The 12,006-nt window shown below is 46.8% G+C and overlaps 1 protein-coding gene across 1 annotated transcript in view; it reads right to left on the bottom strand.

Annotated features, from left to right (window-relative positions):
* The window catches only part of LOC142570592 (phospholipid-transporting ATPase ABCA3-like), a 145,698-nt gene that overhangs the window by 59,185 nt on the left and 74,507 nt on the right, over positions 1 to 12,006 (bottom strand). Inside the window, exons 7-10 of the mRNA XM_075678962.1 lie at positions 10,991 to 11,119; positions 6,106 to 6,223; positions 3,363 to 3,505; positions 2,797 to 2,952 (exon numbers count right to left, since the gene is read on the bottom strand). Coding sequence (XP_075535077.1) covers positions 2,797 to 2,952; positions 3,363 to 3,505; positions 6,106 to 6,223; positions 10,991 to 11,119 — 546 coding nt within the window. The remainder of the gene's footprint in view (positions 1 to 2,796; positions 2,953 to 3,362; positions 3,506 to 6,105; positions 6,224 to 10,990; positions 11,120 to 12,006) is intronic.

The following is a 12,006-nucleotide window of genomic DNA, read 5'->3' as shown; positions in this document are numbered from 1 at the left end:
CGGCCCGGGCAAGGGCGGTCAAGGGCGGTCGGTGAAGGTCGCGTAGTCTCGGTGGTTGCGGAGCGTGCCGACGACACGTCCGTTCACTTCTGCCGACTGATTGGAACTCCTCCCGCAGAAGAAGCAGCCTGGCACCCTAACAAAGGGGAAATCGCAGCGGCGAACTTCAGCCATCCTTGCTGCAAAGGGTTGTCGTCTGCTACTGCTCCCGCGTGTACTGTTGGAAGCGTCCGCTAGGTGGCTTTCAGTGGCGCCTCTATAGGCGGTGCACGAGGCCTATAACCCAGTCGTTTGTCGTCGTGCCACTCCCGTTCTACTAAAGACGTGGTCCAGCAAGCGCACCGGTTTGGAGGGTGTATTTGACAGAGTGATGCAGTTCACGTCAATCGCAGCAAATCTGTAGATTCCGAGCGTCTGTTCTCGCATGCTCGTTGTGTGGCCATTCAAAGACGGTGTCGGTTTCACTCAAGCATCCCAACAAATTTGCATTCCTTCGCTCTGTAGTAAAGAACTTGTGGCTTAAGATCCTAAACCAGCGATTTTCTTTTCTCTGTGCATATAGCAATTTCTTGCAAATTTTAGTCGGACGTCGCCTTTCAGCTTTCCCATTTTTCCTATTTCTTGTTTAACTGTACTGTATGAGGATGCACTAGTGCCAGGCATCTGGTTTATTTTGCTCTAGGTGCCATTTTATAACATATATTGTTTATCTTTTGAGAGGTCACTTGTGCCAGCTCTAATTAGTCTTTAAAAATTAAAGATTATTCTTGGAAAACATTATACAATTGTATTTCCAACCTTGTTCCGCCTCTGAAACATTAAAATAGTATCCTACTCAAGTAGATAACTGTGTTACGACTGTTTTAATGTGCCCGGCAAAATATTTGATTAATCAGTTAATTGACGAAAAACCCTGCATTGAAAGCGATTGATCGGTTAACTGTTAAAATTATGAATTAGTAACGGTTAATCGAATGAAAAAGAAATAATCCTCCTTTCCTAGTAGCAGCGCCTGCAACTCAACGTAGATAAGGTAGCCGCCGCGGGGTGACACGACGAGCCCGCCCGCTCTAGCTATCCGGAGAATCGCTTCCGGGTGCTCGAACACCCGCGTGCTCCGATTGGTCTCTGTGGGTGACGTAGCTCCAGGCGTTTGCCAACGCTACCCAGCCCGAACGCCCGGTGCTCGCTGCGTCTTAAAAAACCTCGGAGTCGGCGTGTTGGGACTTACGTCATAGCGACAGCCACCAGGCGCACCAGCTGCGTCTGCATAAGTGGGGCTTAAAGGCTGTTAACGAAAAAAATTATTTAAAAAATTATTCAGTTACTCGCCCTGCGGCTTAACCAGGATTCGTTCAGTGCTAATATACGACATATTTATGAAATTTAGCCAAAGTGAATGTCCTTGCAGTTGGCCTACGAAGCACTCAATTTAATGTAGCAAGCACGGCAGTGCCCTACTTGAAGTAACATCCGCGATTATGTGAAACCGATTTAATACAATAGCCGCTATACGGACGCTCAAGGCACGTTTTATTCATATCGTCAACTGGCCAGGTGCCGTCACACTGTAGACGCCACTTACGAGGCCCGCTTGTGGCCCATTTGAAGGTCTCTAATGCATCTTCTAAGCATTTGGCTGCAAAAATGACGCAGTGAAGTGGACGCGTGGCCACGCTTCTCTCAAAGGGCTACGCAGAGGAAATTGGGACACGTCGCCGCTTTTTCAGGTCACACACAGGCACACACTGGTATACGTGGTGATGAGCCATATGCATAGCACATCGTAAGAGAAACGCACGGCACTCACATCCCGCCAAAAGAAAGCGAAAGCTGCGACAGCATTAGAAATGAGACACCCAGCGAAGTGCTGCGATGGTTTTACGACGATTCACTGTACCGCGGCGAACGAATGCTGCTACCTGTTCCGTTACAGCCATAGAGCTTTCTACAAAAGTGACTAGAGGAAACCCTGGCTTGCGATCGTTGAGCTACCAAGGGAATTATGGGTAGTACATGGATTTTTCTGATCTTCGTGCTTGGGGCTTCATACTTTCTTGTAGCTTCGTTTTGTACGCTTCGTTTTGTGCTCTGAAAGCAATGTACACTTTCCTTTATGCAGTAGGTAATAAGAATCTGTAAGGATGCGAAACCACTGCTAATTGCAGTGGTTTCGCTTGTTCATGCGTCCTGGAGGGATGGTTTCAACATCGGGCTTCTGTGCTAGAGCTCCTGTGTTCGTATCCTGCCACCGGACAATATTATTATTGTTTATTTCATTAATTATCACTTTCCAACGTCACGAAGCCACTGACAGCACGAAGCACGAAGTTTAGTAGCAGTCTGTGTAGCGCCAACCATTCCCACGCTGGCTGAACTGCCCTGCTTGTAGCTCCTGTAGATACTAGCGCTACCGTTTCCTCTGGTAATTGTATGAAACCCTATGGTTACATCATGGGTGACTTCCAAAAATTAATGCAAAGTCGCGCAGCTTATCCAAGCGCTCGCGTTCAGAAGTGAAGTACTAGACTGTCGTGCTTTCGCTCGTGTAATCTAGCTGTTGCTATGCGACGTGGCGCACCCACCAACCGTCTTATAGCGCTGCATCGCACAGCAGAAGGACAGTGGTAAGGTTGCGCTGCCCTCGTGCCATCGACGCGTCTGTCACCAAATCGGTAAAGCACCGGGCATTGTGCTCATAGTCCAAATCCAAAGACAGCTTGCGTTTGACACCCCACTACGTGCTTTGTATTTCCTAGCTGGAGGCACGGCATCGGCAGCAGATGCTGTGTTTACCTTGGGCTTGGCGACCAGCGCGATGGCCATGCTGAGCCGCCTCCTCATGCCGCCAGACAGCTGTCGGGGGAACGCGTCCTTCTTGTCGGTCAGCCTCACGGACTCCAGAGTTTCGCCGATGCTATTGTTCAGCTCGTCACCCCACTGGCTTCGCATCTGTGAGCCGCGTTTCCGGAACATAATAAGGAACTTATGAATGTGCTCGTCATATAATCTGCGCAAAGATCTTACTTCACGTAGTCCGAGTAGATTTAACGTATGATTTCGCAGGTCAAATACACGTCAGGTCAGTTTCTACAGTTTTACGACGAGACCCAACACGATACAGAATATCTCATCGCAACCTCTAAACCATCAGCTCGATAAAAATTAAAGCACGATGCTTGTGTTTTTAAAGGCAGAGACGCCTTTTTATAAACGTTATATTTGAGAATTCTTGAATCTGGGGAGAGGGTACAAAATGAACTTTGCACTGACTGTACACTGACGATATAATAATCACAATTGGTAATCGTTATGCCGCTTGTTTTTTTTTTCTTTAATTGAGGCAAGAACGAAGCACTCACTTGACCAAAATATAAGAGGTGCTCCTTGACTGTGAGATCGGGGAAAAGCACGTCGAATTGCTGGCAGAAACTGGTATTCTTAGTGCCGGTGTCAGTTTCGCTACCGCAAAATTGGATGGTGCCAGCCGTAGGCTGCAACATACCTGCAGTTTGTAAACCGAGATGAATATTGATACGGTTACTATTTCTCGAACTTCATAACATGTTCATCAAATGAGCAGCTTTTATTCCAGGGTCGCCTCAACAAGTTGCCAAAAATAAAAAGTAGCATGGCTGAATTTTATCACGACGAAGAAAACACTTGTTCTACGGACTGCAGCAACAAAAGCTTTTTAGCAGCTACCCCGTATTCGCGCTTGTCTAAGCCCGAAATGAAACGCTTTGTAGACCAACCAGTCTTCAATGTTATTAGTATTTTAAGGGAGCTTTACCCACTTCGCGGTATGTGTGTAGGTATGCATATGCGGTACAGCTGTATCTAACCTTTTTCAGGCTGCTCTTCATACCAACATCCTTAACATTCTTCTGGGGGGGGGCGAAATTGAACTGGTGTCACACGGATCCCCCTCAAGAACAGCAACCCGACACTTGAGCGCTGCGGCACTAATGCGCGCGGGCAGCCAGGAAGCAGTTCTCATCGTCTGCACGCACCGACGCACCACGCATCTCGGAGACCACGCGCGAACTTCAATGTGGCACCACTAGATGGCTCAACGTGTCCAGAGTGAAGCGCGAGAGAGAAGCTGGCTGCAGTTTACGCCTCATACAAGACATGCTTCCGCGTTGGCAACACGGTTTGTCGATGCGCTGCTCTATAACTAACCGCATTAGCGTAGAATTCCATTGTGAGATGGGTTGTCACGTTATACTTTTGTAAATGCAGTTTTGCAAATATCATTGCTCCGCTACAGTATCCGAAAGCGAAGACAGTCTTGGGCCTAAACATTCGTGACCGAGCTTATCGAGCATTTCTTTGCAGAAAAACCAGCTAGAAAAGGCAGTGTACATTGGACACTGAATGATCCATAGGAGACAAAGCAGAAAGACGCTCATCACAGCTGTATTTAGCAAGTTGTACCTCTTCGGCTGCTAATATCACTCTATAAATATGAAGAAACACCGGCAATATCAACAAGCAAACTCACATTAGAAAACTACTGTACTGAAGAGCTTAAATCCACTGAAATGTTAAGGTGGTTCACGCTCCAGTCTCCCTACGACAAAGATATGCGGCACAACTTGTCTACAAAAGTTGAGTGTTCAAGGCAACTGCTCTATGGCATGTGAAATGAATGCCTAGTAAACAAAGTCGCTCTGTTTAGTTGCCACAGATCTACCGACACAAACATCCGAGATCATGTCGTCTGTAATTACCTCGACTTGAGCTTTCCGCAATAAATGTGGCATCGATCGCTTTCACGACAGATTGGAATTTAGAGGAAGTGTGGCAGATGGAATAGGTTTCATCGTAGTAAGACGTGATGGTATCGCTAGGCCTGTCGTACGACCAGATAATCTTAGTCCAGTAAACGTCACGTGGTAGGCTCAGCAAGTGCACCTTACGAAGACAAGGGCTGCCAAGCTATAATGGGAACCCCGACAGTGGTAAACGAGGCTTTTGAGACCACGCAGGTCCGTTCAAAGCGGACATAATTTCATCACTCTGTCAATGACAGATAAGGAATTACACCGTCTGTGACTACGGCACCTCCTGCTGCAATTCATTTTTGCAAGACGTGTAGCCATCCGAAGGAAAATTGGCATTTCGGCCCGAAGGCGACGCATTGAAAGCGAAAGCAAACTTTTGCGTTGCACCCGAGGGTCTCGGATGGCGTTCCAACAATGCGCGGAGGCGAGATGTTTGCGCCACAAACCGCGCGATACATCTGCTGCGCAGCAAGAAAGTGCGCCCGGCAGAAGCGAGATAAGTCTCGCAAGCTGGCGCGATGAGCCTGAGACGGCGTCACAGTCGTCGCACGTCGATGGTGCACGAGGTACGAAACGGATTGAAATTCGTCGGCGTTTGACAGCTCCTAATGAAAGGTTTATCGCTTGACGTTTACTGTCGTTTACATTCCGACAAGCATATGTACCACGCTTTGGCACGCAGAAAACTGTTCAGGAGGAGCGCTAGCGTCTGCACGAAAAACGCTCGTGCCAGCAAGGGGAAGACGTAGCCTTGGCATATACCCGCGGCACAGCCGAGCGGAACGTGACGGTGTGCCGAGTTTGCTTCGGTGCTTTTGCAGCAAAACATTCCACGCGTCTCTGGAGAACTGCTTCTCCGTAGGCGGGCTGCGCATGCGCCTTCGACACACCGACATGACCGCGACGGCGTCGGCGCCAACGCACCTCGAGTGTCCGTATAATTGGCATCGCACATTCTGAGATCTATGCGAAAGCGATGCTTTTGTGATACAGTTAGTCAGACCCTTTAAAACTGTTGATGTTCTACAACGCGTTTTACCGATTAGCGATTAAGTGCCTGCACTCCGTTGAATAAACACAATTGCTGCTAGGTAAGCCAGCCTTAGACTGACCACTGACATATTCTTTATTACCTGTCTTATTAAACGGCAAGCGCAAGTGTTGGAAGATTATAAAATTGGGATGTAGTTAAGAAGTTATAAATTCGGATATAATAGCCGTTTGTGTGCACTAAAGGAAATTCAACGCGACTAGTTATTAGATATCTCACCGTTGTAGCAGGACGCGCGGATACAATAGCCTGAGAGGCACTGACCTGTGATGGTGCTCATGAGGGTTGTCTTGCCAGCACCGTTGTGGCCAAGCAGCGCAGTCACTTGGGTTGAGTAGATCTTGAAGCTAACCTTGTCAAGTGCGGTGAATGAGCCATACCTCTGTGGATACGTTCACGGGAGAAATACAAAGGAGACCATTACCTCAGCTGCAGACAGCAATGTATAGAGTTCACACAAATAATATCATACTAAGGCAGCAGATAATGTGACTCTCACACAAAGTCATGCCATAATCCGTCTATTTCCCTATACGCATGTCTCGTGTGTAACCTCTAAAACTTCAACAATTTCAAACTGCTACATAAATATTACACAGGTGAAATGAAAAACAGATAGGTGGCATACGTGTTTTAACAAAGGAGAACTTTTTCTTTAGTGCGCAATTCGTTGGGAGAAAGAAAGAAGGCTACAGGACATAGCTGCCTGTAAACTTCATAATTCGTAAAAATGCCGCCGACTCCAAAGGAGGTGCGAGTGAATAACACGCTTTCTTATCAAGCGAATCATATTCTTTGGCTCTTTCGGTCGTTTTCGTGGCAGGTCGGAGGTACGACGGCGGTTGGGTTTGGGCGAGGGAAGGCGAGGAAAGGCGCCGATGAAATTGCGTGTGCTCTCGGACAACCGAGCTGCGGACAGGGGTGGAGGAGGAGTGGAGGTAGGGCTGACACTGTCGCGCAGGGTCTCTTGCGCAACCGAGTGGTGAGGAGGCGGTAGGAATAGGGGAGAGGTGCATTGTCACTTCCTTAGCTCCCTTGCTCGTTCGCTGCGGGAAGACTGGCGACAGTACGCGCCTCCTTGGGCAAGGCAGTTGCGGGCAGAATGCGGAAGGAGAAGGGAAGGAGGCCGTCGCTCGCTCGTTCGTCGCGCGTCTCGCTAGTCTCCCAGTGGTGGCCAGCCCATCGCGAACTCGCGGCGGAGGAGAATCCCTGACGAAATTTAGAGTTACAAATACAGCAACTGGAAATGCAAGAGAGAAAATGCAAGCTAAAACACAGGGAGCACTGATTTCCTATCTGATTCCCTAGAAGGTTCACTCAAGGAAGAAAAAAAAAACTTGAGCAAATGTTAACAACAGGATGAAGCAGGTGTCTGCTGCAACACAAGTCCTGCACCGACTTAGCACAAGGTTATGAAATGCCAAGGAATTCACGCCGAACATTCCTAAGCGCTGGAATTGGAAGCGATTCCAATAAAGTGTAAAGTGGCCAACAATATCGATAATCAAGAGACGTTTAGATTATTGGTGGAAAAAGAAACTGGGATCAAAATGATTCGGAGTCGTTGCAAGCTTATATAAATGCACAACGTAGAGTAAAGGTTTTAATCAAATAAATAAAACATCAAAGAGATATAGGCAAAATGCTAGACGGCTATGAGTGTGTATAATACCTTATACACCGAAGAAAAGACGTCCTCGTTCGCACAAGCGCTCATGTGAGAGCGCTTGTGTGAAAGACTGGGTCTATTTTTGGGGTTGCGTGTGAGTGTGTCTGCGTACTTGTGATTGTGTTTTTCTACTCTCTGAAGTTGTTACCAAAGAAGCATCCAGCACTCACATTGTCTCTTGTGCGTTTATGGGCTACCTCGTCCATGCAAACGCTGCTACCGTTCGGCACAAGCACATGTGAGGGGATTTAGTACCACGAGCGCGTCCTGCTGCACATTCCTGCTAACATTTTCGCTTGCGCGAAGCAGAAGACAGTTGCTTGACCAGCTACGGGGCTGCAATATACTCGCTAGTATGAATACTGCTTGCGTCGATGAAGCCAGGAGATGCGACTCACACAGTTACCTTTTCGGCCATCGAAGCACATTTCAAGCCAACGACCTCTGAAGTAGTTGCGAGTTTCAATCTTTTTCCATGGCGAAAGCTGGAACGCGAACCGGTGAGTGACTACGTAACCGCAATGAGTGAGCTGCCGGACGACCGCTGTTTTGAACCCGTTCGTAAATGTATGTACGAGGCCGAATAGTGGGCGGCATCCACAACACCGAAATGCAGACGCACCTACTCGAATGCGATAAGTTGAACCCAACATCAGTGAAGCAATTAGCCGCGGTAATGGAGGCCCTGAGACAGGACTCCCACGTCATCAAAATTTTTTCTGCTGGCGCGGTCGAAGCGTATGGTTTTGTGGGACGACCAGGTATGGGTACGGCCCAGCGCAAATGTGCTCAGTGCACTTGGAAGCACCAAGCATCTCGTCGTCACTGCAACAACGTCTGATTCAAGTGTGGCCGGCACTTGAGTGTCTACAAGGCCATTGCAACTAGCTGAAGGCGAAGAATGAACTCTAAACCAGTTTATAACAAAAACAGTGGCAGGAACTGGTCACAAAATACACGTTGAAACAAAATGTTTAGTTCATTAATCTTCCCTTTGGCGGGGTGTCAGAAATTGACAGCTTACTCGGTGACCTACAGGACATCGCAGTCTAATTTGACAAGTGAAGTGTGTCTGAAATTGTGATTGAGATCGTGAAGAGAGCGCGTCGAATACTTCATTCTGATCATGACGACAATAGGTCTGCACCATAGCCAAAAAAACATCGAAGCAATTTGTCACCTCGACCACATGAAGTGTAGGTGCTACAAAGGTGCATGGAACTTATCATTGTTCACTGCAAGTTCATTCCTAGATTGGCGACAGCGCTTCATCCAATGTTAATTTCAAGCGTCCCACTGCCCTAATCGTCGCTACAAGAGCGCGCCTGCGGCCAAAGTAAGGAGCTGCAGGTACCTGCGGAGACAGTGTCTCATTTTCGCGGCTCAAAATGAGACAGTGTCTCATTTTGAGCCGCGAAAATTTACTGTACTAGTTACGCATATGCCCCGTATGGTCCTTGCGCATTTTCGTGCCCGGCGGGAATTGTCGGGTACGGAAAAGGTCAAGCATTTTCGTTTCTCGGCGCTTTCTTACGACAAAGCTGAGCTATAACCAACTGGATAAGGAAACCTTGGTCATTGTGTACCTTGTGACGCGGCTCAAATAGTGACTGTCGGGTAACTATTTTCAAATGGCAACTGATCATGAACCACTCATGGGTGCACTACCGGTGAGAAGACCAATTCCCGACTCGTGCTCACCGCGTACGCTGCGCTGAGCACATGGCAGATTAAGACTACACCTTGAAGTACAGGCCTGGTGGACCGATTCCTTACGCCGATGGGCTAAGCCGGCTTCAGTTTCCAGCAGCTGAATCTCGGGCGAATGCCCAGTGGATGTTTATGTGTGGAAGGGCTGCTATCGAAGTGTGTTTCTCGTCACCCCAAGTTGTCACAGCGGCCACAAGCGGGGATCCCTGTCTGTGGAGACTGCTGCAAGCGTTGTGGCCGGGAAACAGCTGTTTACCAAGAAAATTTCGGGGGCGGAACGCAGTATAGGTATTATATGCGAGACTTGGAAGTTTCCAGTACCATTTCTACCCGACAAGAAGTGCTGAACTAACTCTGAATAGAAATGCGACCTAAATCTGCGGAATGTGCAGGTTGGCTAATTGACTTTGAAGTTGCCTGCGTTGCCTAAAAGCATTGCCATGAGCATGGTCGCACTCAGGTTAGAGTGCCAGATGTAAGCGGCGGCTTTTGCTGATCTCGTCCTGTGAAGCTATTGTCGACTAAGGTTACGAAATTCTGTGCATTCTTAATTGCCAGCACCTCCATAAAAGGTGCCTAAGAGGGTAGATGCAGACACACCAACTAAGCAAACTCCCTAAACAGAAAACTTGTTACCACTAAAGAAATACAACTAGGAGGAAGTAATACTGAAAACATCGTCGACAGTTATGGTGGGGCACAAAATGCCCCCTTTAAATGGGCGCCATAGTTAATCGCTCCTTAATTAATCAACAAGGCGGCGATGGTTTCGAATTTTTTCTCATTAGTTAGTTTACCATCAGATATGACATACATATGCTATATAGATATAGATATGACATATATAGATATGTGATTAGGTATTACACAGAGTTGCAAGAATCATGACGGGAGCATATATTATAGTACTGGCTCTTCTTCAGCAAGAACAAATACAATATCATTGATTGCATATAAGAATACAACTGAAAAAAGACGTATTTGTTAGCGCATTAATGCACTAGAAATTACCATATAGTTGAACGGGATCAACTTAACAACACTTAGGAAACGAGCAATTTCTAGACCACCTATCTGTTTATACTCATCATTCATGAATTAACGATACAAACGCAGGTCCGTGCGTCATTTATAAAATAGGTGATGGTTTCTCACAAACACGTTGTCTCGGCCCATGCTCTACGGAACAATCCGCGAAGAAATGTGCCATACATTGTTCGCAGCACCTTTGTTCACTGTTTCACTCTATGTCATAGATGCTATATGTATTATTGCCGGTGGTTACCGAAGCCTAATGGCTGTTTACTAGCTCTGCGCAATACTATATTAGTTATAAAATATGAAAGGCTAATGGCCGCTCTGTGTAGATCTATAACGTACGCTCTAGGATATTTAAATTACTCAATGAAATGAGTTTAGTTGGCGACCTTGTAGGTGAAAAAATACAGAGAAGACTGCAGATAAAATCGGCATTTACGCAGCGTCATGAGCCCCAAACTTCTTTCCATTCGGTTTGGACAGCAGCTAAAAACAGCGCACGCACAATTTTGGAAACAAAAAGAGTAATCAATATATCCAAGTAGACTGAAACTATCGTTATTAACATAGTATTCAAGATGCGGCCAACACACGAGTCTTTGCGGTAGTGATTCTGTTAAAGAGGGAATCGAAGCAGTACGAAGCAGGCATTGATTGCTGCAATTTAGGCGAGGTGTACGTACGACCCAACATTCCCCTTGTCTTGCAATATATATATCATCCTCCACTTACCATCGTTAAACTACGAATGTCCACTGCGGGGGCTATATTCGGCGACGCCTCGAAACGTTCCAGGTCTCGCATCTCCTCCGCAGTAGCTTCGGCAACGGGTACTACTTGTACGGGAAGCCAGTAGCCGGGCTGCATGTGTGGAGGATTCTTGCATCAGCGATGCATATAAGCGATGCCGTAAGCTCCAGAGGGTGCCAGCAACTCGCAGTCCATCGACCTCGTGGCTAGAAATCCTTCGAGCCCGACTATAAACGTAAAATGATTATTGGCCAAAGACGCGCCATGTATCGGTGACATAAAATTGTAGTATGATTTTTGTTATCGTAGTCCCTCGGCTCCCAGACATAGAAGATACGACTGCCGGCTAGTTTTTCTGGCAAAATTAAAGCACAAGAACAGGGGTGCTCAATTACCAAGAACCGCGGCCTGCACATTTCTGCAGTGGACTGCAAATCTATCTTAATGGAAGAAATATGCTTTTCATCACTCAGATGATTTTTCTTACACTTTGTTTGTTTACCAAAACGAAACGTTTTATATCGTAGTGACTGTGACTCTGATGTAATGTGTAGGTCGACGTTTCCACGAAAAACGTTAGTAATGTAAGTAATTCAAGACTACGCTCTTGCCAACTATTACGCCTTCGTTCCAGTTACGAGCACCGTAATACCCATGCACGACATATCTCGATATATGCTATGTACTGCAAATAAACGAAATGTTCCATGTTTCCGGCATTCGGTCGGTACTTGTTTGAGCTCAGTTTTACAGTGCTCCGTTAAAAGCCATTCTCGTTAATAGTTCTTTATTAATAGCATCATGTTTGCCCACGTTTTCACCGACGAGTAAATCTGCCTTTTACTTAATTAGTAAGGAGTATTCCATTGCATAAATATCTATATAGGTTCGGACCGACTTTAGATGCCTGTAAAGAGGCAGTGTTCTATGATTCTCAAGCAACCCTTCAAAGCCTGCAGGTAGCACTGTGCCATGGGAGTTATAAACAGATCGTTTCA

Source organism: Dermacentor variabilis, chromosome 2, assembly GCF_050947875.1.
Source record: "Dermacentor variabilis isolate Ectoservices chromosome 2, ASM5094787v1, whole genome shotgun sequence".
Classification (NCBI taxonomy): Eukaryota; Metazoa; Arthropoda; class Arachnida; order Ixodida; family Ixodidae; genus Dermacentor; species Dermacentor variabilis.
The sequence above is the reverse complement of the archived record's forward strand: the minus strand, read 5'-3'. Positions and strand labels throughout refer to the sequence as shown.